At 37.0% G+C, this 24,570-nt stretch overlaps 2 protein-coding genes across 6 annotated transcripts in view; one reads left to right on the top strand and one right to left on the bottom strand.

The window, feature by feature from the left end:
- The window catches only part of LOC117402449 (uncharacterized), a 170,661-nt gene extending 148,296 nt beyond the window's left edge, over positions 1 to 22,365 (bottom strand). The window contains exon 1 of one of the 3 annotated variants that reach the window (XM_059031553.1): positions 22,276 to 22,365. The gene's annotated coding sequence lies outside the window, so the exon portion shown is untranslated. The remainder of the gene's footprint in view (positions 1 to 22,275) is intronic. The other 2 variants (XM_059031557.1, XM_059031554.1) reach the window with 2 other exon arrangements.
- The window catches only part of LOC117402876 (serine/threonine-protein kinase N2-like), a 33,239-nt gene continuing 30,888 nt past the window's right edge, over positions 22,220 to 24,570 (top strand). For 2 of the 3 annotated variants that reach the window (XM_034004478.3, XM_059031551.1), the window contains exon 1: positions 22,220 to 22,338. In XM_034004478.3, the coding sequence (XP_033860369.2) occupies positions 22,318 to 22,338 (21 nt within the window). In that variant the 5' untranslated portion in view covers positions 22,220 to 22,317. The remainder of the gene's footprint in view (positions 22,339 to 24,570) is intronic. The other variant, XM_059031552.1, reaches the window with a different exon arrangement.

Genomic DNA, 24,570 nt, shown 5'->3' on the forward strand with positions numbered 1-24,570 from the left:
ACCAGAAAAGTAGAACTAAGAAGCAATTACAGACTAGAGCAGAATGAAAAGGGAGAGAACTCAAACTATTTGATTGGATTCTAAGAAAAATGTAAATAAAAGTCTTAAATGCCATGATTGTGAGTTTTCAGAGTGTTTTAAGATTGAACATAACAAGCATTTTAGATAAGACCAGAAAAGACGTATATTTATGATGTCAAGCTTTATGTTCTCCCAGTAAACTATTCAGTCAATAATGTTGCAGAACACTACATGATCTTGGTAGTGTAGAAAACCTTATACAACAAACATTCAACATGACAGAGCACATTTTGTTTTTTACTGGATCTCATTTTGAATGATCGCACTGTTCTAAATGTTGTTGCGTTGATAAGCAGATGCAAAGCTTCACCTAATCAATGTAACACACTTTCTTTTCTATACATTGAACTCGTTATATTAACAGAATGGATGCTCCATGTTGTTATTTCACAGTCCGTGAGCTCACTGGCTATTCAGCCATCCTCATTCGGGAAATAACTACAGTACAAAATATCCTCTATTTATACAATATACTGTCTTCTGATCAATCAAAAACAAGCAATGCAGCAGCCAGCTATCCCAAAACGTTGCTACATCAATCTTTGATAATAACTTTCACTTGGGTTTGTAATGCACATATAAAACTGGCAGACATCAGTTTTTTTTCTCCCAGTCTTACAGTCACGACTCTGTTTGCCTAGAACTCCTGCTGTTGGAGTGACTTTATATTTTAAGAGCCTTAAATATAAAAATACAAATTTTAACTATATGCCTCGAGAAAACTAGAGTAATTCGCAAACATCAACTAGAAAACAAAAAAATAATTCTAATTCAACAAGCTTGCTAAATATGTTTGCAGTTTTAACTTTAGATTTAAATGCTAAATGTGCAGTGAACAAGAACAAAAAATACTTTTAACAAATTATCTGAATCCCAAGCTCTGTATAATCAGATAACCGCTGTTGCACTGCAAAGACTCCAATGCAACTATACTTGAAAAACTACAGGACCTGAATACAGGAAAGCCAATGCGAGCCGGGGAAGTTTTAAAGCCATATTTTTTTTTCTTTTAAAAATGTTACATATATAGTAGAATTTAAAATATTGTATTGATTCAGTTAAAAGACATATACTGTATATTACAATAAATGACACTCTATTACAGGATGGCAACCCTAGCACCATTGGGACTAATATATATATATATATATATATATATATATATATATATATATATATATATATATATATATATATATATTTACTTTGGTAATATGTTAGTTAGTTGTGTTTAAAAGATACTAAGAAAGACTTTTGGCTTAATTTTCTAAGCTATTTTGGCATTTCTGTTTTTTAAATTAAACAACATGTCATCTCAGGTTTGGGTCCCTTTCCAAAGTCCTTCCCACAGGAATTCCAGAAAGAAAGTTAAAGAAAGTAGTAATGGTGATCAAACTGGATTTTTTAATAATGATGGAGATGGTTAATTATGAGCTGTATAGGATACTAAAACACTTTATCTCCCAAATTATACGGGTATTAAATGATAGTATTATTTATTTTGGAATACGTGTTGATATGCCTTACTTAAGCCTTAAAAGCCTCAGATTACTGTAACAAAAACAAAAAATGAACCAACTCCCTCTAAAGATTAGTTTAAAGTTCTGAATGCTTGCAATGCATTTTTTCTTTTTTTTACAAAATTGTATTGCAGCGTTCAAATCACAGGCTCCTCTCACAAGGCAACTGAGATGTTATAATGAGACAGGTAAAATTGTAACCTACAGAGTGAACCCTTTCCAAAGTATTATCTGCTGAATTCTCTTAATCCTACAATTCTCTGTATAATTTTCTGTTGTATTTCCAATAAAGTAAATCTAAAGTGGACTGCCTGACCCATGGATTAATAGCCCTTTTGGCTGTCATCCTAATAGAGAGATTGCGAACTACAGGAACTCTCATCTGATAGTGATAAAATATCTGCCTTTGTCTTATGGCTTATGTCTTATGTCTTAAAGACACTAATGTTTTTTTTGTCAGTCCTCTGACACATGTTACCACGCCACTTTAGATGTCCATTTACTTGTAGCATTATGACAAGAAGAAAGCACACCTTAGTTCAGCTGCACATATTACATTTCTTGAACTCCTCTGATTTTAGGGTGCACTATTGGACCGTTACCAAGGCTTTCGAATGTGCTTTTTCCAATGACCCACTCAAGAAGACTTCTCTGACGATTCCCACAATTAGCCATAATGCAACTTAAGACAGTCTATCTTCTTTTCTACTCTGCTAATGCAATCCAGAAATACAGTACGAGTCATTCAATTGAACATGACTGAGTGGCAAGTTGATAGTTCAAGGTAACCACAAACCTCTTTGTATCCATGGTTACCAAAAAAGTGATTAACTCAGCTGCATGTACAGTACCATAAACTTTAACTTAGCTTAATCAGTTAAAGTTTATGTAGGGAAACTTGATATCTCAAGTGCAGTATAAGAGATTCTTACAACATTTTACCAACTGGTGCAAGTGTGTGCCAACTTAAAACCTAATTAAAGACCCCTGTAAAAGCTTTTCAAAATAAGATTATAAAATGTCGCAACTGGATAGCAAACTTTAAGTATGTCCCCCTCACATTTTCAATGACAGGGAAATGTCCCCCCTCAAATTGCAACAGTACTTCAACTAGTACTAGAAGTCTCCACTGGGACCCAGCGGGATTGACAATCAACTGAGGCGCAATGCATTATGGGTGATCTCAAGCAGAGAGGAGAAAGCACAGCCCTGTAGTAAAGAATTGTTTCTACTAGTTTTTTTTCTTCTTCTTTTCCGAGGTCTATGGTCTCAGTTTGAACATTGGGATCGTCTCGTCATAGAGTGGCTGTGAAATACCCCGTCCTGTCCTCCGAAGAAGGAGTTCACAACCGCAGAGGCGCCAATCGGAATGACATAAATGTTTATTTTAAATTTTATTACTATTTTATTTTTACTACGATGGTGAAAGTCTTCTCTACTGGACTAAAAAGATAACCTTTTGTATGACGATGTTTCCCCCTGTTGTTCTACCCAATTTGAAACGCCCAATTACAATGGAACCTCGCAACTGCAACCCACCTAGCAATCAGGAAGCCGAAGATCCGTGAGTGTTGTACAACACAGAACATTATGAACTGACCAATACTGTCTGACCAGCTGAGATTAGTTTTCCTCCCTAACCCATGGGATGCAAAGGCCAGCGCCGCACTCCATGTGGGCACCCCATCAAGATAGGCAACTCGGCACAGCCGGAATTCGAACCACGGGCACGTGACTCCATCTGCACTCTGTGAACCACCAGGGACCTTGGCTAAAAAGATTCTTTCTTTACTTTCAGATGTATCAGTCACACAGCTGTTTAATGATTATTAATAAGCATCCTTATAGCGACAAGGGCTAATTGTTTTTACAATATGTTTTTAATTACACATGACTGGTGAATGTTCTTAGACCCCCATCTATCATTTGGCACCATGTATTGTCTTCTATTCTCCTCAGATTCCTATTGTGGGAGATTCTAAGATATACATGTGCTGTAAAGTTTGATCTGGATTAGAGAGATATTTTAAGAACTAGAGGTCAGGAGGGGTTTTGTAACTTTATTTTTGATATATTGAGTATTGGTCCTCCAAAAAGATGAACCTACATAGGAGTAGCCTAATGATAACTAGAACCACATATAACCAGGGACAGCACAGCTAATGATGTACTTGTCTTTAACAATAACACTAATCATATGTGTCCTTGAGGCGACTGTATGAAATATAACAGTTCTACTCAACCCATACAACTTCATATTAAATGTATACTTATACATTCAAAAGCTGCAACCCCCCCATGTCCCTACATTAAGCTCTACACTGGCTTCCATGCACTCACTGCAACCTCTTCTTAATTAATTACTTTTATGAAATGAAGCAGCATTAGAGCTGCTTTAGAGATATTTTTAAATTAGGGCCATGCAACACCTTTCCATACGGCAAATTAATGAAGTCAAGAAGTACTGCAAATGTAAGGTGCACTACTGAACATCTGTGTCTGTTATCCTAATGGGAATTTTTAATAAAGGGCTCTAGCCGTACAGTATATTTATGCTACTTCTGCATTACCAAAGCTTTAAATGATGCACTAAAATAAATAGCGTCCATTAGACTGATCATATTGTTGTAACTCAAATTGTGTTTATTATGCTAATGGAACATGAAATTAAGAAAAAGACCTTTATGCCAGTGGAATTAATTAACGAGCTTCATGAAGGCATCGGGATGTAATTTATTTCTGTATAAGTAAGTCTAATTTGCAGTTCCATGGGTCTTCACACTGCTGATTGTATTAGTTATTCCTGCATCTGTGCTGCTCACAGCATGACTTTCCATAAGAAATGAACACCACATTATAAAAACTGTACCTAATTAAACATAATACAGTATTGACATGGTAAAGTGGCCTTTTTCAGGCAGCAGCTGTCTCACAAAACACACTGGACACAGGAGTTACATTATTATCCAGTGAACCTTGACTCAGGAAACATTCTGGCTTTAACTAAAAAAAAATGTGTCTGACTATAATGAGCCTCAACAGCTAAACTCTACCTTAGTTATTATTATTATTTTTTTGTCCTGGCACGTACAAGCAAAATGCAGCACAATATTTTCAAGTTAAGCAGAAGAAACCCTCAACCCACAAGCAGGGTAGGATGATGGGGGATTTATGCAGTACGTTAATGCACTGCGCTTTGACCCCCTCGAGGCATTGAATCACTACAAATCAAGCCCACATATAAAATTGAGATAAAATCGTACTAATACGTTGGCTGAAGAAAGTCACCCAAGAAGTAAATAAAGGCACTCGACTCAGACTCTTAAGTGCTCATCCCTATATCATCCACTGCCATTAATTCAACGGACACAATTAACCGAGGTAGATGATAAACAGAGGTGTAAAAGCATACATCCCAAAGCATTGTGTGAAGATTCCTTCTTCAATGACAGCATAGGAAAGTGGCCAGCTTTTGTATCAGCTCTGAATCTGCAGTAGTCCTGGTAGCAAAACCACTTGGTTGGGGCAAGTAAATACATTAAAATATCCCTTTGTTGTTTGGCACTGTAATTCCACACCTAGCAAGGATTACGTTCCAGCTTAGCAACCACTGTTGCTGCCATGGGTACATATCCAATTGTAGATACAGTAGAGTGAACTCCCTTCTGGCCACTATACAGACCTCTCCCATTAGTCCCATATCTTTCTTCAATGATAGCAATACCTCAGTGCACTGCACCATGGACACTAGGCACCAATAGGTAAAACAATACAGTATTTCAATGTTGGTGCTCAGTGGTGACTCGTGATGTCAGCGAACTATCAGATAGAACCCTGAAAAAGACTTGCAACAGGCTTATTTCACATCCCAAAAAGAACTTTAAAATAAATAACTTAAAAACCTTGATTTGTAGAACGAAGATGGACGTACATGGCACTGTTACAGTGTACCACACTATACCTCAACATGTACGATTCTACATAAAATCTAACAAGATATATTAATACGGTGCTTCTATCCTTACTGTGGCTTTTAAAAAAGAACCAAATAACAAATCAAGCAAAAACTGTGATACAAGATAATTGACATTTTGGGCATTTTAAAATGTGCAATTTAACATAGTGTAACGTATTAAATGAAATCCTGCAGTGGAGCAAAGGGTTAAACCAGAACTGTGGTTTACCGTCGTCTGGCAAACCAGTGTTTTACAACTTTATACAGTACCCTGAACCAGATTTCTATTTGAAATAACTTTTCTTTAATAGGTACTAGAACAGCTTGTTAAGTGTGTTTGTGTTTCATTTGCTTAATTGAACTAATGGCGTATTTAGGTTTAATGAACAGCAGCCGTCTCCACATTATAAAACTACCTGATTTCCAAAAAACATCGTCAAGGGGTATACAAAGAAATACAAACTAATTAAGGCTGGATTCTGCATGGTTTGTTCATCAGTTTTTGCACTAGTTTTCCTCTTAAGAAATCTCAGATCCAGTGGATGCATTCACTTGCTTGTTGTGTTTCTCTGCTGGTGAGGGACTGTGGGTGAAGGTCATTCTATATTCCACTGACAAGCGTCTGGTGGCAGGGAGCATGCTATCCGAGTTAATTCTGGAACAGGACTTTCAGAAAGACATTTCACCAGAGTTCCACTTCCATGCTGCATGATGACCCAAATTACCCATGCAAAGTGCTGCTCTATGTACAAGGAACCCAGGATGCCACACAGTCCCACAAAACAACTGCTGTTCTGGCACTAATGAAACACCCTGTTGTGACGTGTATTAAGTATGCTACCAGTATAGTAGTGGATATTTATAGTATTCCTTTTCTTACTTAATCTCCTACAAATGTAAGTATTAAATTAGTTAAGCAGAGACTTCTTTTTTTCTCTCTCTGAGCCCACACTCTTTTAGACCTAAAATGTGTGTTTAATTAAGAGTTTGTAATCAGGATTAGCATTCTATTTGAAATGCATGGCAATATTTAAATTGCCCGTTTATACATGTCTGGGGAAAAAATGTAGTGGTGGTTACAGTGAATGAAAATGAGAATGTCTTCTTAGCGTACATCTTATTACATCTGAATACGTTAAGTATAAAAGCTTCAATTCATACTATCAGTCCTCTGATCTCCCCGTTGCAGCCTGAGTCTGCCTTTGAAAAACAAATTCCTGGGAATAAAGAAATTAGATTAATTTATCATTAAGGCGCTGCTTAATTGAAGTCAATTCTGAACAAACTTGAATTCAATTTCTGCTCATTAAATTGAATGTGCTCTGCTTTTTTCCCATCGTTGCTTTGAGCGAACAGCTGAGAACAAGGGACTAACTTCAAAATTATTAAATTGAGTAGAGTTTATTTGGCCTTCGCATGCCAAAGCTGCTTTGATGAGGAGCTCTTTTGGCACTGAAAGGAAGGAAGAGCAGCTGGAGGAAAAATCAAATTGAAACTAAGCCTTGGAAAATGGAAGAAAACGCAAGCTTAATAATATTTAATAATTACATTTCCACAAACAATAGCAGCAAATGAAGTAATCTGCAAAGTGTGTGAACTCATTTGCATAATTGATGCTGCCCCCCCCACCCCGTAAATGAATAATGAAGATAATAAAAGATGTTGCTAAAATTGGGCACAATAACAGCAAATTGCATCAAGCAATGCTCTCTGATTAATCTGCTCTTGCAAATCAGTGCTGAGAGAGGAGAGTGTGATTAACCGCGTCGGGGACTGCAGCACTAGCAAGCTGCCCTCTTTCTGTGTCTCTCTGCTGTGAGCGAGCGAGTGCTCTCCACAGCTGCTGCGGGAGCTGTCTAGCGGAGCACCCCTAAAGGAAGGAACCTGACTTCAACAGTAATTTGTATTGTCGTTAACCCCTTTGCTGCCAGTTCCAGCTCCTGGATTAGTGAGTGTTCTTCCTGCACACAGTTAAATGGCAAGAATTTTTTTTTTTGTATAAAATAATCTGACCTGAGTTATAATACCTTATCATTTTCTTATTTTATTCTCCAATTCACACAGTGTAACTCTTTATAAGAAAACTGGGTTTTTAGGTCTTTTTTTTATGGATAACAAGTCTGATATTCATGAAATGGCTCTAGATTCTTTTTTCTCAAAAATGATTTAGAAAACTTTTTTTTTTTCTAAAATAAGGTGCGAGTTAGATCTGCCTAAAAAAACTTCCCTTTGAAATTATATAAAAGATTTTGTTTCAGTATGTAAAGTTACAAATAAAAAAAAAGTTGTAAATGTTGCCTATAACTAAAGATCACAAGAGAACAGCTACATTGTTTGTAAGAGATTTTGTGTTTAAATGTGCTGTTATACCAAGCATACTGTGTCCGTAAATTACTGGATTCATAACATCCATTGGGAATAGAGGGCTGCTGACAGCATTATTAATACAGTCTTTGCTTCCAAATGTTACAACAAAGAAAACTACAGGCATTCAATACTACTAGTATACAACACCGATAGTGTTCCTGCTATCATAAAATGAATTTCCTTCAGCGTTAGTATACTGCATGTCAGCACTGCTCCCTTTATCCTTGTGCAGGTTAGCTTTTCATTTGTAACATGTTTTCTGTGTCCAGGCCTATTTCTTCAGCTGAACTAAAGCAGAATTCATCACAGTCCATGTGTGATCCCGGTCCCACTGGTATTGCACTCACCCTGTGTGCTTTGAAAGCATGAATTCCTACAAAAATGAATTTGGAAACGATGGCCAGCATGATTCATTGTTGCTTATGCAAGGCAAAATCAGTTTCTAGTTTTCAGGTATTAACTTCTTTATTACCTTTATTCGAAACAAATCCCTTGAAGAATTATACAATCAAAAGAATAATATGCAACGTCACTGTGTTTTTAAACAAAACAAACAAAATAGGATGGTAGAAACAATAATAAAGTTTTACAGTACCTAAAAAAATTACTGTTGCTACCTGCCAAAGAATTGTTCCTCGATATGTCCCAGAATCCTTCATGTTACGTGAATTTTGAACAAAACAGTATCTGTGACAAACACAGACCGGACTGTGGGCCAAGAACTCTTTGTATTTGCGACCACTGAAACCACACAACCCATGACCCCAGCTTTATATCCCTTATTTAATGCAAACTGCCTGATTTACTTTCATTAATTTAACTCTGTAGTAAGAGTAATAATAAGAATAACCAAGTTTCAGTGTTCACTGATTGTGTTACTATGTCACGGTCATTTAACTTGATTACATTTCCCTTTCATACAAATCAAATTAAGGCCCACTAAAATAAAGCACTACCCAATTGAAAGTCGACATTCTGAAAGCCATACTGTATGCAGTCATATTGCATTATAAATGAACACTACAGCTGGGTAAACCGAAATTGCTTGCTGAAAAGGCAGTGCAGAAAGCTTCAGAAATTTGATGGCATAATATATACAAGTTTATTAGAAGCTGGACAGATTCAAAAGTGTTTCTACTTTTACAGAAGAGGAGTAAGACAGATTTATCAAGTGGTTATGGTATTCTGTAGCATTTTTTCTTGGGGGGGGGGGGGGGGTTACATTTTGCATTAAGGCACAAAAAGTACACAACTATGGAAAGTAGAGCAATAGATGAACTGCTCCTTGTGACTAGTTTCCTTTCTCTCAGAAACTTTGGCTTTACTTTTGCTTCAAAATTGTGTTTTAACTATCTGCAATTACAACTACATAATCACAAACAAAGCTTTAGAAAATAGCAAGATGCTTGCGAATCTCTTGTGGCATTTTGTCTTAAATTATGTAATATGCTAGTACACTGGAAAATCAAATGTTTAGGAACTAAGCACAACCTTATTTAACACATCTAAATGTTTCATTTAGTAGTTTGAGGATACCTAGTGCACAGTCTTATCTAGTAAGTGTTCATTTACTTTACATTACTACTGAGATGGGTTTATTTGTTGCATGTGATTTATGTTTCATTCTTAAACATTTGATCTTACAGGGTGTGCCTGTTTATTGATTTAAACAGTACTGTCTGTATTTATTTTTCGATCTGTAAGAGGAAGAAAGTGTCATGACATAATACCAACAAAAGCATGCATCTTTATTTAATAGCATTAAGATTGTTAAAATCCATCCATCATTTTACAACCTGATGTTAGGAACCTATTTACTTTCATATTGCACAGACAGAAAAATCCACTGTATACGTCAGTCGGAAAAGAAGCAACCAGCACACTGAACCACATTTGGGACTAATCGAGACTGCACTGTTTGAAAAAGAAAAAAAAGCATCACAAGCACTAATCCTCTTCGAACCCAGCACTCACACATTAAAACGTGTTTCTGACTGGGATGTCAGGGCAGTAAATAAACAGCTGAATCAGAGTTAAAGCAGAGGCACATGGGGCAGGTACTGTATTCAGAGAGGCAGCACGGTATTGGAGCTCATTTTACTTCATAGGCTTTAACTGTCTGTCTAGATCACAATGTTTTGGCATCTGGCTAAATGTAACCAACAAAAAGGAGACACTCTTACATTTTCAAAGGTAAGGTTATGATTTTAGTGTCCAGTTAGAACCGTACTTAAAGGGATATATATATGGAGTAAGATCACAGATATACACCATCTGCATTTTCATTATATCTGTGTGTGTTCTCTATCAATTGCTAATCGTTGTTTCTGCTTACTAACTATCTAGTAAAAAAGTATTTTTTCAGACACTTCTAAAATATGCCATTTCTGTCCACAGACCCTGGTTAGCACTAATCTTGGACTACCAAATGTTATCTTAGGTAGTGAAACCATCGTGGTCTGTGAAACCAGTTGTAAATGGTACAAAATTAGCAAGTTAGCATTTCGAGTCCGGATTATAATACACATGGGAAAAAGTAAAATCAGGCGGTTTTAATTAAAGTGTATGTGTCTGTGTGTGTTTGTTCAATTGAAATACGTTTTCTAAGGGATGTAAAATGTCATACATAAAAAAAAAACTTTGTTTAAACATGATCAGTTTAATTGTCAGCCTGTGCATAATCTATTCAGTTTCTGTGTGCAATATCGCCCCCTACAAGTTACAATATGTACTGACATCATTTTATTTACTGGTCTGTTTTCTTTCTTTCAGTTCTTATTTGAGTTAATACATCACTTCACACACCTGGTAAAGCATCACCTAGATCTTGTTTTAAAGATAAAACCATTCAAGTTTAAACAATTAGACAACTAGACAACAATCAAACATTGGAGCATTTTTGGTTCAATAGCTTAGTACATAAAGGTAGAGATGAATAATGCTATTTGTTTTTATGGGAACTATTTTCATGTTTGTATAAAAAGGAAGATAGCACCCTGACATGCTGATAACAGTTTTTTTTCTCATATTCCCTTAGACAACAAAACATTTCCCATTGGTTTTCAAGAACTGGTTTTCTAATAATTGTGTTGTATTCAACATAACAATGTTTAACACAGTTCAGGCATAAACCCATATTCTTGCTAAATTTCCAGAAATAACCAGTTGGTTGATATATGGGTTTCGTTTAGAGTAATGGTGATTTGCAGTAGTTATGGTGATTTTAAAAGAGGGACCAAAATGTAGTACTGGAATCAGACACTTAGGGAAACAGTGGAGTTATCGGAAACAGACCAATTGCGTAAACTGCCATTTTCTCTTTGGCCAAATGCAATGAATCAGGTGAGAAATAGCACTCTTCACAAACAAGGGTGTGTTTATTTAATTGAGCATTACCTTGCCGAGGTTTCTGCTTTACAAGAAAAGGACATGTCACATTAAAATTGCTTTGAGCCTAAAAGGGGTTTTGTTTGTCTGGTTTGTTTATTTTTAAATTACGGTCATTCTGATAATGATGAATGGTGCAGGAAGTCTCTGATTATCCTCAGAGCAGCATCAATAATGAACGGACCTCCAGTCTTCTCAGTTTCCACCCATGACCTCTTTTTGACACTGACCACAAAAGCGCTCAGTGGAAATTGTGCTAATTGTTTTTCTATGTTACTCTACCAAATTTATTATATTGATAGAAGATTTAAACCCATGTAGTGGCCAGTGCTTTACCCACACCAATCTAAATGACATTATTGGTCCGATTATGCGCAGTAAGACTACACTAGAACTGTGAAATTCACTGCTGCATGTTGCACATCTCGTATACCTAAAAAACCATCCCTGATCACAAACCTTGTATCTTGAGGTGGTTTTAATATGCAGAATAAATTATCCAGATCTACTTCAACCTTGGCAACACACAGAAGACTAACTTTTTTTGCATTAATACAAGCTGTTGACTAAAACCTTTTTAATGTCATTCATAACAATTCTGTTGATCCGGTAGATCAGCTGCTGCTTCTGTTGCAATTATCATGCACAACACACAAAGGCTGCTCTGTTATAATTCATGCCAGTCCTCAGGTACCGGTAGGTAAAATGTCAGAGAGCTGCAAATGCAATGACATGATCTGCCTGTTAGTTGTTTTTCCTCATGTTAATGCATTAAGTGTTTTATTAAACATTGTATTTGTCATCTGCTGTGGGTGAAATGTTCCACACCTCACGGTGAAACCCTGCACTGATTGGCTGTTTTGGTAAGAAGATCTGGAGGTGTTGGCAAACACTAAGAATTACCTAGGGACAACAATACATGAATCCAGTCATTTACTTGAAACTGGAACCCTGACATCCTGTCATACAATACTTTTTTTATTGCAGTAACTTAAGCTTTCAGTTTATATATGCATTCTTATATCTGTTTTGCTGGAGCATTAATTTTTTTTTCACACTGTTTTGCAATAAGAATTAAATATTCATCCAACAGGATTTCAAATGATTAATTATTCTACTCAATATTAATAATACTGAGCTTATTTTTGAGATATACCGAGATATTTTTTTTTTCCATAGGACGTTGCGATACAATAAAAAGGCAAGGGAACTGGGAGGTAACAGTTTTTGAACAGTTTTATTACAACCGATTTCAGAAGGGAGTATAAAGAAATACAGTTATTTATTTCTTAGCAGTTAATGTTATTCTCGAATGCTTTGGGCGTTCAGCAGTAAGTTGTGGCCTTGCAGTTCCACTACATGTAACTGTAACATTTTGATGAAACCTAACAGAATTGTTAATGTTATACACAAGATTGAGTTCCAACAAAATGATTGTATTAATAGACTATTTGAAATGGACAGAGAGTGACATAATTTAATACAATAAATACCAAATATGCATATTATATTGTACATTTATAAGTGGTAGTATCAGGGCCAAATCATTAAGACTTAAAAAAAATGCATAGATAACTGATGAAGGCCATTAAATTCCTATTCTGTTGGAGCTTTTTCATGGTTTTATTAAATCAGGCTTTTTATTATGTTTAAGTCAGTATGTTGCTGCAAATTAAACCAGCACATGTCCCAAAATAGTGCCTTAAAAAGTGTTTATTCAATTAAAATATTAGTTATGACAGCGCCATATACATTATTCACAAAAATAAAACCGTCTGTTTGTAATTCCGCCAGCATCAGGAATCACCTGGCAATGAGACACACACAGGTCATTTTAACAGCACAGTAGCTAATGCATACTGTCATTAATCTGCACCAAAGCAGGACTAGTTAATCTGTAGATTCAGGAGGCTTTGCAAGTTGGTGACGTTTTATTGTCTGGACAGACAGCAATGTCAAAGGGGTTAGAGGTGTGCCCTGATGTATGTGCACTGTCATATAGGTAACAGTACATTCAAGGTAGTTAAGAAAGACTGAGAATTGTAGGATCAAAAGCACGTCCAGCAGTATCTTTCTTACTTAAAAGGACTAAACTGTTGCAATAGGTGTCACTAAGCATACAAGGTTTTTATTTATTTTTGTGTCCATGATGGCATCCTTCTAGATACATGCTACTTTGAAAAACAGATCGCATTACAGTGATACCTTCGTGACTTTCATGCAATAATTATAAGAAGGCTTTTGTCTCCCTCTACTGGTAAACTGAGTACATTGCTCACTGTTATTTATAATGGACAGACAACACAAGTAAAATCTACACTAACCACTCAACACAGCCTACAGAGATTCATTCAACATATGAATATATGAGATATTGCTTTTTTGTTATTTTACAAACAGAATCTCTGATAAACTCCTTAATCAAAACTTTAAAAAATCAAGACCAACGAATAAGTACAAGCTTCACAATTAAAGCTGAATAATGTGAGGTTTACGTGTTACAAAGTATTTTGTTGCATGTGTCTGAAATTATTTAGGAGTTGCTGAGTTGGGTCTCTTTTCCATTAACATTTTATCTAGGGGAAATATAATTTGATGTTATTGCACAATATATCCCCCCCTCCCCCTCCCCCTCCCCCTCCCCCTCCCATTGTCAGGTCCTCTATATTCTAGGGCGAGTCATTATATCTTTATAACCAGCACTCAAGGTTGATCCCATTAATGTTCTATTGGATTGAAACCTGGTGACAGGCTAAACTCCTTAAGCTCAGGATGTCTTTGTCAGCTGATCTGTGCCGGTGGTGGCTTCACAATTTTATTATTAGAACTGTTCACAGGTTAATCTTCCAAAAAAGACTGGGTACACATCCATACTGCGTGCTACTTAAAAAAAGCTATTCTGGTCAACAGAATGCCTAGATGATGTTGATCAGTTGCCATATCTGAACCCTGCAGAACCCTGGACTTGAGAAAAGGTTACCACTGCCCAGGACTGCAGAGGAAGCGCCAGCTTTCTGAACAGACAGGACACTGACCAGACCAGGAATGCAGAAAATAACCAATCAATCAATCAATCAATCAAATCAAAACCTTTATTTAGCTGGATGAGTTAATTGAGAATACATTCTAATTTACAATGATGACCTGGCAAGAGCCTCACACCACCACAAATAACATAAAACAGAATAAATAGTAAAAGAAAAAAAAAAAACACATAATCTATCATAGAACATGAAACATAAAACCCAGCAGCAACTTAGCAGGCACAGATTTCAGTCAACAATAAGTTGATCCTGCAGCTAAAAACAACTTCAGCTATTATTATTAATTAGCAGTAGCTTTTATCCAAAGCGACATACAGAGACTAGGGAACTATGCATCAACAACTGCTGCTGCAGAGTCATTTACAATAGGACCTTGGTTTTACGTCTCGTTCGAAGGATGGAGCACAAGGAGTTTAAGTGACTTGCTCAGGGTGACATGCAGTGGCTAGGATTGAACCTGGAACCTCCTGGTAACAAGTCCCGTTCTTTAACCACTGCACCACCAAGCCTCCAAGTCATTCGCTGCTGCAAACTGAGATAAGTGACAACCAAAAACGGTTACCCTGGCAACAACCAGTTTAATAAAAACAACCTGTACTGATTCTTCAAACTATGAAATGCAATATTAGTGTCTCGCTATCTCACTTTTCTAATCACACTGCCATGTATGGTGAGGTTGACTGTTGAAGGAAGTCTGCTACGTTCTGTGTTTCTAAATCCCTTGTCAGACCAGTTTCTGACCAGGTCTCCTTTGTAATAGAGATTAGAATCTCAACAGGATTTCCTGTATGAATACAGGTTTATACAAGTTCATGGGTGGTAAAAAAAAAAAAAAAAAAAATACTGTATATTTACATTGCTATTCCTCCATCCGCCACAGGATGGAGACACAAAAACCTATCATTACTGTAGCAGACAGTGGAACGTCACAGAGCTGGTCTGTCCTTAATCCAAATGAAAAGTAGCTGTTTCAAAAGAGAAACAAAAAACAAAAAAACAATTTCAGAACAAGCCAAGGAGCCTTAGCTGTTTATCCACATCACTGACATGTTTATTGTCTCTGACCCTGCTGGATTCGATAAGCTAAATTGTCTACAAGGTTATTTATTTTATAGGACACAGGAGAGTACCTACCTCCTGAAGTCACAGTGACTGGATTTGATCGCCTGAAAGGGGAGGTGACAGGTGATAATGAAAAGATGAAGACATACTATAAATAAAGAAGAATGTAGTCCCAAATAGATAATGGTTTATCTCACAAGCTGATTATTTTTATCCACTCAGAACAATGATGTTTTCTGGTTATCCTACTTGATAATCGATTATGAAATCACTCAAAAACAATGCTAACCTTGTTTTGGTATTGTTGCTTTAACTTTGTACGTGTGGAAAACAAAGGACCGTCAACAAACAATTGATGGAGCGGCTGAGAGAAAAGGTCATCCTTATATAAATATATACAATAATAGAAAACTACTGCCTGTTTAGAAGCTGGTCTTGCATGCAATAAAAGTAATCTGTTCATGTCTGTGCCTGGTTTCATTTGTACTGTTCAACTCGGATTTGCATGTTTCCAGCTGCTGTTTTTTTCTCAACTGGGGGCTGAATCAATGCTTTCTCAGGACAGTAGTTACAGGTGTACTGTGTTACAAATTTGAGGGTTAAATCAGAAAATGAAGCATTTGCATTGGACCTCCAGAGGATAGAGGATAGAGATTAAGAAAGCGCACAAACTCGTACATGTTTCATTTGCATGCAAACATCAATTCACTTGTGGAGATGGAAAATTGATTGTGTCACCGGTTTAATAAGGGGATTCAACAAGGGTCAGGACACTCTGAAATCAATAGCAGAGGAAGGCACATTGGATTCAGCAGCACCATTTCCAGAGGGGAATCACAGCAAGGGCCATATCATTGACATGTTTAAAATGGCACACAAACATTATGATATCACCACCTACACCTTTACAATATCATTGTATAAGGAAAACAGCATTTCAATGTTCATAGACCAGGTTAAACTTCCACCCTGCGTCGATTTCAGTGCCATTTCTCTGTTCCTACAAAAGGACATCCAAACCCTCACCCCGAATTCAGGAAACAAGGTCTGTGCAATGGAAGGTCTCTTTAACAACTATGCATGGGTGTGAAAAAGACTGCAAGGACAATAGTGAGATACTGTACTGTGATAAATGTGTGTTTAAACATGCAACGTTATTATCCAGCACAATAATAACAAGGCAGTATTCCAACATTTTAATATAGTATTATTTTGGGTTGCATACTTTTAAGACCTCCTTGGTCATCAGTCAGAAAGGTAGCTCTGTCCTAAACTATCAAATGCCTACACATGAAATGCGCGTGCTGCACACGGACCCACTCACCTACCATGTGCTGCACACGGACCCACTCACCTACCGTGTGTTGCACATAGTTCTGGAAAGAAGCTAAAGCAGCAATTTTCCAACCACTCCCTGTGGCACAACAATAAAGACAATTATTAAGCATTAATTTACAAAACATGTCAACTCTGGCTTTAGAATCAGGCTAACAATTACAATCCTGTGTACCACCATTCAAACAATTCCAACTTAAACATTGCTTGTTTCCCCAGGAAACAAGGGCCTACAGGGGTTCCTCCTGCTGACTGACTCCATGAGAAACATTTCCCTCCTCCATTGGGTACCCCGACAGCGCTCCTCTGATAGAGGGCTGGCACATAACTAAATTAATAAGATTTCATCTACATGAGGATTTTGATGCCTGATTGGAAAGTGCATAATAAAACTCTATTAAAAACATAATGCCAGCAGCATTGGTTTTACTGTGTTCTGGATATCATATGCCCACACTGCTACAAGGGTCATAGTTAGCTTCTTGGTCGTTTCATGATTGCGACAGTTATCTCCCATCCTACCGTATAATACTGGATTAAACCGATTCTTCCCAGCATTGCTGATATTGGAGATGTATACCATGGGACTGAATATATTTCAACAGCACTAATGTCTGGGTGAAAGAGCTGTCACGCGATAGGCTGGGGTGAAGTTGAGGTCATTGTGAATGTTAAGCAATGTTATCACACAGCCTGTAGCACAGGAAACATATCTGTCTCTTAACATCCACGTACACTTTCTCAGTGTAATTATGCAAAGAGAGAACATTTTATTTTTTGTCAATTAGCAAAATGTACACTTGAACTACACAAAAAACTTACGACTGTGTCAACGTGAAGCACAGCAAAGGATAACAGAGGGACAAGCGGTTTAGGCATTGCTGTGAATAGGGACACTTACAAGCAGACCAGTACTCAAGACCCTGCTCTGGCTACTGGCATTGCTGAGTGGTGGCAGGGCTATTAGGCTTGACTCAAATGGTCCTGTGTTCGAGAGTATAGTTTGTTTTTTTAAAGTGTAGGATGTATTATGAATTAATGTTTATTTTGTGTGCATTCAATTGCCATTACCAACCAGTCATTAATAGATTTTAAAATAGTGTCACCACCCTACTTCACTGCTCCCTGGGCGCACCTCCTACTGTACCTTTTATACCAGTTAGTACTTGTATCCCTTAATAGCGTGGAAACGTTAGATTGCTGGAACTATACCTGTCAAGAAGAATGATCCACATTTTCAAAAAGAAGAATTTAAAAGAAAATGAGAAAAACAAAATCTATATTTTGCTAGCTGATTGATGCCTATTGAATGCTGTATAGTTACAAGAAATTTCCAAAGTTGTTCAAATGTTCCACAGGACTTGTACACACCTTGGCTAACAGTGTAATGTAACAGGATTTAACAGTCTTGAATAATGTGAAAAGTCACTCTGTATTAGAAGAAAACTACTGTATAGGATTATCAAGTTTGATAAAGTAACACATGGTTTGGCACAGGAAGTACAATTGTTACCACAGGAAATTTCTGGGTTAAGTTGGGTTAAGCAACCAGAAATGGTGGCTGGGGATTTACATGCACTGAAATAACCCTCCTACACCATTGAAATAACAACAAAAATAAAATCAATAACGCTTTTCAGGATCCCATAGCGGATGTTTAAAGGCTAAAATCTTGTCAACCGCTTTTGCAGCTTGACTTTAAAACACTCAATCATCTATTAAATGACAGACAGTAACAAACATTCATCATATTTGAGTGCAGGTCACTAGTGGGTGTTGGTGTCTCATTAGTTAGCCTGCTCATAAAAGTACACTTCAAGATAACCAGAATTCTACCTGGGATAAGACGTATATTGTCCTGAAATGATCATGGTTTTTATTAATTTACAGTGCACTGTTGATATTATAGACACCAAAGAATGAGTATTAACATTGACCTTAGCAGTTGTACCCAACACCTCAACAACCAAAGAGGTTAACAGGGTCACTGAAGGGAAAGAGCATACTGCACAGGATAGCATAGAAAGCACCAGGTGATGAATATACACAAAACATATTGAAAGCTGTTTGAAACAGTAATAAGGTTAGAATGTTATATTGAACTGCAGTTCAGGGTCTCGTAAATCAAGCTTTTTAATCCTCAGTATACACATGCTGCCATGTTTAAAAATGCCTCCCCACTATGAACCAATACAATATTTTTAAAAAAGGACCTTTTAAGTACTGTATACGGGGCTAGACTCATTAAGCAGTGAAGCATTTACACCAATTGTTTTGTAGAAAAACAATCTGCCAACATTAAAAATGAAAAGAAGAATTTGTAACATTTGCATAAATCCATTCCTTGGTAAACATGTATTTACATCTAATATACAGACACAGGAAGCCAGACTTCTGGTATGGTTAACAGCCTTCGCTTTGACTTAGTGAACTTGGTGGCAATGCGGTTTTTTTTTGTTTTGTTTTGTTTTTAAATGTGGTTTTGGTAAAAGCCAAGATTCTTTCTAGTGAAAACCAAAAGGTGAAAAAATATGCACAGAAATATCTACTGGCTCAAAAGCGTATGCGGCAAACACTTCAGAGCATATGTGTCTGTGTTTACCACCTTAAGGAAAAGAAGAAAAGATTGTCGCAATACTATTCATTTGAAAACTTGAAACCAATACAAACACATGGTACCTTCCATGTGTGTTGCTCAGTGAGAACAAGCCTGCTACCCCACTTCTATCTTCTCTTTAATGGAGCAAGCAAGTCTAGAAGGATACAGAGAAAACATGCTTGAATGAGTAAACAGACTGAATAAATCAACTGCTAAATATTATAATCTGAATGATAAAAACATGCGAAAATAAAGGGATATTCCCTTTTTTTATATTTTTCAACATATTCAAGAAGTATTTAAGCGTTTTTTTTGTTTTCCTTAAAGCACCTTTTCCTGGGTATGTCTAACCACTAGAATGTTTGACTTCCGCAGTCTTCAGAAAGTAAAATATGTTCTTTTTCTTATCAGCTTTTGAACCAAAGGAACCCTCCGATAGGTATAAACAAACAAGCCTAGCTAAACAGTAAACAGTGGTTGCTTCCTATAAGACTCAGAAGGATGTATGTGTCATTAGCTAATGTTTTCCTGTAAATTGGCCAAATGTTTTCAGGATTGAGTATTTTTTTTCTGTAAGTTTTTCTGTAAGTTATACAGAGCTAGCTGTGAATAGTTACTCAAGCACCAAGCAGGAGCACATTAGCTTTACTCCACTCCTAGAATAACATGACCTACAGGGTAACTATATGTTCTGAAGCATTAGCAGGTTAACTTTAGTGGCTTGCTAATGCTTTGCAAATAACATTTTGAACTGTTACTCCCATATAGATAAGTGTTGCTTTCAGGTGATTTCATCCACATATATACACGCACATATATACACACACACACACACACACACAGATAGATAGATAGATAGATAGATAGATAGATAGATCGACAGATAGATAGATAGTTAAAATACATTTTTAACAAGGAAAGCATGCAATGTATTACTGCCATAGCAGAATATGTCTACTGTTTCACACACAGGGTCAGTTTATATTTTGATTTGATAAGTAAATAACATTCCTTCACTTCTGACAAATTCTCTGTGTAAGTCCAAATTGATTGGTTGTGCAAGTAAATCTTCAGTTGGCTAAGCCATGATCAAACTACTGGATGCATCCCTCCATTCAGTTGCATTGTGCCAATGTCTAGACTCTACACCTTCTGAGCAATGCCATTGTGAAAAACAAACCAGCAATACCAGTGTGATCTGAGAAACAAGCCAGGCTGGTTGTACTGCTTACCAAACACATATATCTGGTAAGCGATTTGCTAATGACATACCATTAAAATGGAAGTTTGATATATTGCTTATTTTTCTCACATGAGAAAATGTAATTGGAGTCTGTGACACCTTAGCGAATTTCTAAGCAAACCTATACTAAAACCTGTCAGCAGGTTGATCTGATCTTGTCACCTTGATGCTGAAATCACACTTCCATCTGCTGGTGAAAATTGGCATCACCGTGCTTCCTGTCAACTGACTAACTGAAGCCTCTGGAAGCTTGAGTCACATGAGACGAGGGGATCCAAGATTGCTAGGCCAAGCAAATTCCTTTGAAGAATCTAAACATATTACCCTATGAATACTTTATATTATATATATATATATATATATAGACATACTTTTAAATAAAAAGTACCAGTTCACATTCATATTAAATTTGTATTTCTTTTGGGTTACTCTCAGTCTGAGCAATGAAAAAGGTTTAACTGAAGATTCGTATATTGGTAAAAGTTCTAATTAAACATACACACCAACAGTGAGAGTGTGTTAGCTCAATATTGATGCTCCTTTTCCCCAACATTCTTGAAGCTAAATTAGCATTCACGCGACAGAAGCCAGGGCTGCTTAAGTGTTAGGTAGAGGCTTGGCCTCGGTGCATAGAGGTTGAGGCGTGGCTTCAGGGATAAACGTGCTTAGGAACGTGTAGGGGAGAGATGCTGAAGGGGAGAGAAAAGGATGGGCCCGGACCCACACGGGGAGCCTTCTTGAAGGGTTTGAGGCCAGACATGTTGGTCTACCAGGCCCCTGAAATGACAGAAAGTCTGACTTAATAGGCGTTGCCCCACAGCTGGATTTCCCTCAAAGGATGGAACAGTTTCAGAACCTTGAAAAAGAAAAGACAATAGTTTCACCGGTGGTCCCCTCTGACCATTCGAAGAACCTGCGGATTACCGACTCCAGGCCAGGGAAGCGAGACTCACTACATTCACCAAAATCATCATTCTGAATCCCCAATTCCTTTTTTTTTTTTTTTTAACTACAAAATTAAGCTCTGCCCTGACCAGACCAGAACAACAGGCTGAAATGCATCTTGTTGGTTCTGTTGATCATGTGTGCATGCAATATTATGTAGTTGTGCATTTTCGACATCTATTTGATAGTGGAGAAATTCATTGAGCGATTACATTAGAATTACACAGATCAATCGGTGGGTGCACAGACAACTATATTCTGTTAACGAAATATACAGTATTCTAGGTTCACCGAGAGGTCGCTTTACACATTTTTAGCTGGTTAAAACAAAATACTTATTTTTGTAATTAACCCAACCACCGAGCAAGTTGACCATGGAAACTCAATGGACCGACAAACGTTAGACTTTGTGGTCACATGACTAGAATTGTAGAGGATCAGAATTGAAGTGAAAGCTTGAGAGGGAGGGAGAGAGCAAGTCCTGAGGGCGGAGGTTGTGGTGAGCTAATACTAGAAACCACCGCCTGTTCTTCAAATTGCACTGAAACAATTCTCAACAAATCCTATACGTATACAATCGAATACAAAAAAATAAAAAAACACTGAAATGGAAAGTCTGGGGTTTCCAGGGTGACCCTGGCTTGCTCGCGGAGTTCGGTTTTCTTTCAGTCGTACAGTAAAAACAAGCCGGCGATAGGTTCTGTTGCTCCAGTACTACTTTTTTTTTTCCTACTCACCTCCCCTTCCCTGAAGAGTTTGATTCAAAGTTGAGAGCCAAGATGGCGGCCGATTCTGTGCAGGTAAGAAAACTTAACAACTCTTGCATTTAAAGCTCTGTAATACAGTTCTTGATTATGTTGAGACAGCTGGTAGATTAAAACTGTTTGTAATCTTCTCAAGTCGAGTTTCGGGGAGTAGAATCACTGGTTCCTTGCTGTTTTCTTGCGCTAGGAATTTTCTGCTTTTTACAGGCGGTTGCCTGGCTGGGACGTGGGGAATTATAGGCCTGGAAAAATAATTCAATATTCCAACTGTTGCTCTTCTACGGGAAGTAGTGGTTTATGGCATCCCTCTTTTGTTATTTAATTCGCATGTAATGCCAAGGGGCACTAGCTTCTGTTTTCTGACTTGTTAACGCAAATTGATGTAATTTAAAGGTAGTTTAGTTAATAAATTAAAGGTGTCTCGCCAAATCCTCAGCGTTTGACTTGTCTCGCAGCTATATTTAATTTAGCACAGACAATGACATTAATTCTAGTTTAGAGGAAATATGTATTTATTATCAAAACGCGTGAAGAATAATGTTTCAAGCACACTGATTTGGATGTGATCCCATAGTGCTTACAAACTCAATGTACTAACATTGACTAGAATGTACAAATTCATTACGCGACCATTACGTTGCCTGTAATTTCGTCATTACATTATATAATTATTGACAATGAATTGTGCGTTTGCCCATAGCTATGTGTGCTGTATTTGTCAGTGTTATGTGTACAGTACCAAATTCCCATGTCTGCAAAGTGATAACTATCGCTACCTGTTATGTTGAGAAATTTGAAAGGGTGCCAGTTACTAATGGCACTTGTTCATTTGAAGTTATCGCTTTGCAGAAGTACTATGTGTGTTTGTCTATATATATATATATATATATATATATATATATATATATATATATATATATATAATTTCAATAAATGTATTTTAACTGGTGACCACATGATTGGAATCTCTGCCACAGTACGTCATATTTATCGATTGGGTGTTCCCAATTTAAATAATTAGGTTAGCGTATTTTCTCACACACAAGTAAATTGCATTTACTAATAAGTGATCTACGTACATTCATTTTTAACAGTAAAATGAACCATGCAATCCTCTTCAAACACCCTAATAGAAAATAAAAGTAAACATTTAAATGCGTTTACCGTGTGATGGTGACTTGTACATTAGTGTGTGTGTGTTGTTTTTAACGCTGCTGTGGCTCCTACATTATTAACGAGAGCAGACAAAGGAGACTGATTGTATTGTTTTATGAGTTACATTGTTGGAACGTGGCTCTCTCCAGATCCACAGTTTGTATTTTTCCTTTCAATGGATGATGGCTCTTTCTATTAGTTGAAACGCCCGTGTTGAACTGCTGTAAACGTTTATGTGCAAAGTGTTTATGGTGTTCAGCAATTACCTATACTTAAATTGTTTTAGGATTAAAAGAGAAAAGAGCATGCACTACTTCAAGAATCACACAAATCATGTGGCTGGCGACTGTCTGTTACAGCCCCGTATTGATCATGATGGCAGGTAGCATTTTCTCAGGTAGTGGCTTAGTGCTTATAAACTAGACATTTACTGTAGCACTATCATGTGCTACCACACTAGCCCTAGTGATAAGATATTGCATGTGATTAGTGACTTTTGTTACACTTTAAGTCAGTAACAAACTGAACCTTAATGTAAGAACCTTGATATTTATTATTTACAATTTTTTGCCCCAAAAAATCTATATTATATTTTTGCTGTTTATGCACAAAGTGTTACATTATGCAACTGATTGTAGTGTGCTAAATGTGCTATTTTTTGTTAAATAATCAGAAAAGAACATTGTAACATGTTCCCCAGGATTCAGAAGTAGGATTTTCAGATATTCAGTTCTCCTATTCCCCCTCCTCACCACTGTTAGAGATACAACTATGAATGCAGCCCAGTTTTGGGGAGGGTGGGGGTGGAAAGACTCCTAACTCACAAACTCTGCAAGCCCTTGGTCGTGTAGATCATGTGTAGCGCACTGTAAGAAAGTCAAACTCCCGTGACCAAGCCAGGGGTCACCCTGGAAACCCCAGACTTTCCAGTTTAGTGTTGTTTTTTGTAATCGGCCCAAGGAAAGGGCTGAATTGCTGATAGCCACAGTGGTCTTTAGAATTAGAATGTGTACTGTAGTTTTGGTAAAATACTAGTGGTTCAGCACTAAACATCAGACTGCATTAGTATGGACATAAAATCATTGCATACATTACAGTAAACTATTTGGTTAA

This window comes from Acipenser ruthenus, chromosome 10, assembly GCF_902713425.1.
Source record: "Acipenser ruthenus chromosome 10, fAciRut3.2 maternal haplotype, whole genome shotgun sequence".
Lineage (NCBI taxonomy): Eukaryota > Metazoa > Chordata > Actinopteri > Acipenseriformes > Acipenseridae > Acipenser > Acipenser ruthenus.